Source organism: Gavialis gangeticus, unplaced genomic scaffold (genome assembly GCF_001723915.1).
Source record: "Gavialis gangeticus isolate Ggan-Ray unplaced genomic scaffold, GavGan_comp1, whole genome shotgun sequence".
Classification (NCBI taxonomy): Eukaryota; Metazoa; Chordata; order Crocodylia; family Gavialidae; genus Gavialis; species Gavialis gangeticus.
This window is the reverse complement of record NW_017729031.1, coordinates 2332956-2337727: the sequence shown is the minus strand read 5'-3', so window position 1 is coordinate 2337727 and position 4772 is coordinate 2332956. Positions and strand designations below refer to the sequence as shown.

The following is a 4772-nucleotide window of genomic DNA, read 5'->3' as shown; positions in this document are numbered from 1 at the left end:
TTACAAATCATTCTATTTTTCCATATATTTGGGAGCCTTTTAAAATGCCATGCAAAGGAGTAGGATGAACAGCAAATACATGCATGCATACTAACATTATTCCATTGTGCTAACAGTGGACTTTAAGAACAGTAATACTTTACTTTTTTAGCATACCATATCTCAGAAAATCTCAAAACTGTTTATTAACAATATCTGTGGGACACGCAAACAAAATTAGCTCTGTTTTACAAGTGGGAAAGCTGAGGCACAAACAAATTAGGTTACCCAAGGTTACACAGGAAGTACATAATTGAACCAGCAGCTGAACTGAAACCCTTTGAACTTTCAGACATCTGCTTTTATTCTCCCTTTGTGCTGGTCTTTATCCATAGATAGCCCAAACATATCTGAAGCATCACCTTACCACAGAGCCCTCCCCATCTCCACTAATACTAATGAGAATTATATGCTACAACAAAAGAAGAGATCACCAAGGTGGGATCCAAAAATCCTTCACATCTTTAAGTGAACTCTGCTCCCCTCAAGTCACACTTCATCGGTTTAAATGGGAGGATTAGGGTTAATCCAAGACTCAAAACATGAGAAGCATTGTGTCCGCACGCTGGTATTTGTGGGGCTGTTACTTAAGTGTAGAAAAAACTCGTTTCCTAAAGCTAATTCCAGCATTTCTGTAAGAAGATCTACAAAGCATTGAGTGTAATTAGATTGAGTTAACCCTGTGCAGGAGTGCCTGTGCGGCACTACCTGACCTTAACAGGAATAACGACGGTGTCTTCATGCAAGGTAATGTCTGACAGCATAGCCAAACATTCATGAAACCAATTGACTGCACCTTGATGTTGCATACAAACATAAAAGTACTTAAGCAATCAAGAAAGATTATAAAAAAGCTAATATCAGATTGAAGCTGCTTCTTCCTGAAAATGTAAATATCAAATAAGGAACCATTGGCCTATATCACTAACAGGCTTGTGGACTTCAAGTCCTTATAATTAGCCATGAGACACAGACTTCTTCAAAATGTGCCCCTGTAAAAGAACCATCTCTGCAAAAATCCCAGCTCATTAACATGTATTTATCTGGGGTGGGGAGGGGGAAGTGTTAGATGCACGTAAGCAGCAGGTCAGTTAAGAGAAGTCCATATGTATGTAACTCTAAGCTGAACGACTTCTGCAAAGTACCCATCAGATGTGCAAGCTCATTGTCAAGGGTAGTTCCCTTGCATGTTGCAATTTATTTTTAACAAACATAGCCACCTCATAGCCACTGTCATAAATGTTATCTCTGAATCAGGACTGATTGCCATACAGAGACAAAAGAAATTGTTTCTTGTTCACAAACAATGCTAGCTGAACAAAAATCAGTAAGAACATTCCATGGAAACGTATTAATCTGTCAAGTTCTGGCCTTGCTTTATCTTTTCTCATGTTGTACAAAAAAGATGAATTAAGAGTACATCTATTACTGTACAAAGTGAGGGCTTAAGTGCCCAATCAATACATAACAATTCTTTGATGATAATTTGAATTTATAATACAGCTCAAATACTTTGAATTTTGATTGATTTACACCAGATCACTAGATAATATCCTGTAAGTGCTCATTTGCCAATTCACAGGAACAGTAAAAATGGAAACAGGATTTTGTTAGCAGCCAATTGCAAATGACAGAAAACTGTCGTGTTGTTAACATAATAGGGGGAAATCAAGGAAAACAAATAATTTTGTCTTGAGAAACATCCAACCCAGAAACACTTTCATCATTTTTATAGCAGAGATGGACCCAGGTGGGCATAACTACATATTGCTGGTATCAGTCATATCTGAAAGCAAGCCTATGAGGAAACAAAAAGCCTGAACACGGCATACATTGAAGTAAAATAAATTAAACTTAAAGGACATGAGAAATCCCATAAACCCTGAAGTCAACAGCTTCTTTTGATTCTCAGCATAGCTGTAAAATGAGAACAAAAAAAAAAAACAGGCACTACTCTAGTTTCAAAAGCTCTTTATATGTTTCAAGGCGCTTTAGGGTTTGAATTCATCCTGTGTACACTTACTGCAGGAAATTGGCTAGATTTAGATTTTTTAAATAATTACCATTCAAAACAAAGCAGGCCAAATTCATCCTACCTGTAATTCCACTGACTGTTAAAATCAACCTAAAGTTGAATCTGGCAAGCTACATTCCACAACAAACATTTCAAATTACTTGCTAATAACCTTGCAGATTACATTTACAACTGCAAATACAGAAAAACAATTAGCTGTCCTCTCAAAAGGAAACTTTCTGCAATGGTAAAAGCAAAAAACTTACCTGCCTGCGTCCTCTGGGTAAGGTCCCCACTGCATTTGCCAGGTTCTGAAATTGTTTATTATCCATCTGCGGACTGCACATAGTTTCCAAGTAAGGAGTATAAGGACTAACACAGAAGCCTGCAAAATTGGCATTATGGTTTTGCTGAATGAGCCTTCTTAAGGACATGATGGGTGCTGATCATTTGAGTAGCACTGTCAAATAACATGGTATGACTGAAGAAACTAAAACTGTACCCTCCTCTACCAGCAGTCAAAAAGTATCAGAATGGAAAGGGGGCCACGTGACTTGTGGTTTAGGTGCATGTACAGAAATCTCTTCTTGTAGTTCACAAATGTTACTCAATGTTTTTAAGCTTTTGGAAGAGCTAAGAGTTGAGTTTTGCAATTAGAGAAATCTGCTTATTTTTCCACTCCTGGAAGCAAATGGATCTCTCATCAGGCAGATTTTATATTCTGTACTGGCTCTGTAAACCAGCATCTGTTTTAAAAAACAAAACTTTCCTAAACTTCCATTCTCAGTGTTCTCTCACATTTCTCAATTACCTTTGGCATAAAATGTGGAAAGCCATGATTTTATCAAGTAATTACTTGAGTGCATGATTAAGGACATAAACAAGAATTAGACACCAATATAAAAGGATATGTTGTAAAAGTGCTCGATTCACACTCGGCAATATTTTTATAGTAAATATTTATAAAGGGGAATTTGCATTTTGTTGCTAATATGTAATCAAAAAATCTATCAAATTCTATTCTCATGTGTAAGGATCTCAAAGAAACCTAAGGCATCCTGGTTGAGAATCATGGACATAACCCACTCAGAAAGAGAACTGAGATTAAGTGAAACATTGTGAAGGAAGCTGCTGTAATATGTTAATTATTAAAAAGACACCTGGTTCCCTTTAGTATTAGATTTTTGGAGTGTTATACACCATAAAAAGAACAAGAACACAACAAAGCATCAAAGTCAGTAAGAAACCCATTTGGACTGTCATAAGTAGAACGTCCTCTTCAAAAAGTCAAGGCAAGTAAAATGTAATGGCTAACACAATGACCCAGAGGAACAGGCATCCACCTTCAGCTTCCTATGTGCAAAATGTAGTGTATTTTCTACCTATGGGGACTTTTAACATCTTTAATTTTTACTCATCCTCAAGAAGGGGGTGTGTGCCAGAAAGCTTGCAAAGAAAGATACATTTTTTGTCATTTCTTAGTTGGTGTAATAAAAAGTATCTCTGAACCAAGAGTTTTATTAGAGTCTTGCATGGCTAACCAAATTCATTTTTCCTGCTTAGCTGATCTTAATCACATTTCTGCTACGGTAAACCCATTTCCTCCCCTGTTACTTTGCTCTGCTGTTTCCTGCATTTGCTTCACAAAGAGAAGCGTCATTTGCCTAGCCCTTGTTTCCTGTGAATTGACATACATGTGACCACAGGCACCAGAACGCAAAGAGCGATCACATCTTCTACCTACAGTTTTTACACAGTGGTACATAAGTTGATTCTTCAAACAAGGAAACTACCAACAATTAGGTAGTAATGAAGTAAATATATTTCCTTGGTTGATTTTAAAATTACAGTAAGAATAACACTAATGTAATGATAGAATAAAATTAGAATGAGGAAATTAACTGCCTACCAATCCTAGTGTTGGTGTATAGGTCATTTCCTTATTCTAATATTTTTCTCAAGTAAAATTCCCAGTGGTTTCCAGAGTAATGTCAAAGTATTTTACAATAATAGTATAAAACCTAGTGGACTGCAAGTAGTGGTATAATCCTCTTGTACAATTTCTGTATCGCAAGGCTGTTGCCACTGTTCTTCAGAGTAGGTGCATAGAAGTCAAGAAGGTCCCTACATTTTAGAGGAAAAATTCTTCATTCTGTCAGGAGTATTCAATGAGGAGTCAGATTAGGATCCATCTAAGTTGTTAGGACCCATCTAAATTGATCAACTTGTGATAGATCAATGAGTTGATATACTCAACATATAATAAAGCAGCTCTTGACAAATGACAAAAATTTTACTATGGCAGATTCCCTTTAATGCTTCAATGTGAGGAAACCTGCTTCTCTGGAAAAGAGAGAAGAAAAGACATATCCTAAAACGAAAGTCTGGTCCAAGGAGTTAGAAATAGCCCTAGTTCCAACAATCAGCAATTAACAAAATCTCTTTAGCAATATTAAATACATGAATAGTGTTACCTTTTCCATTAAAACCAAAGTGCTATTGTATGTTGCATTGATGTCATGATGTCCAACATCTGAGAGAGAGGATGACTGATTGATGAATAAATAAAAGCCCTGCAAGAAGCACCTGGAAGTGCTAACTAAAAGCAAATAGAATGGAAGTAATTGTCATTGCAACCTGCTATATCAATACATGAATAAGTCACACCCTCTCCTTTAGGGTATCTGTGGTATCTTTCTTATCCTATTGGATTCCTTTA

General features: G+C 36.5%; 1 protein-coding gene across 1 annotated transcript in view; it reads right to left on the bottom strand.

The window, feature by feature from the left end:
• CYTIP (cytohesin 1 interacting protein) overlaps nucleotides 1–2573 on the bottom strand; it is a 21241-nt gene extending 18668 nt beyond the window's left edge. Inside the window, exon 1 of the mRNA XM_019522383.1 lies at nucleotides 2320–2573. Coding sequence (XP_019377928.1) covers nucleotides 2320–2487 — 168 coding nt within the window. The 5' untranslated portion in view covers nucleotides 2488–2573. The remainder of the gene's footprint in view (nucleotides 1–2319) is intronic.
• Between the last annotated feature and the right edge of the window lie 2199 nt (nucleotides 2574–4772).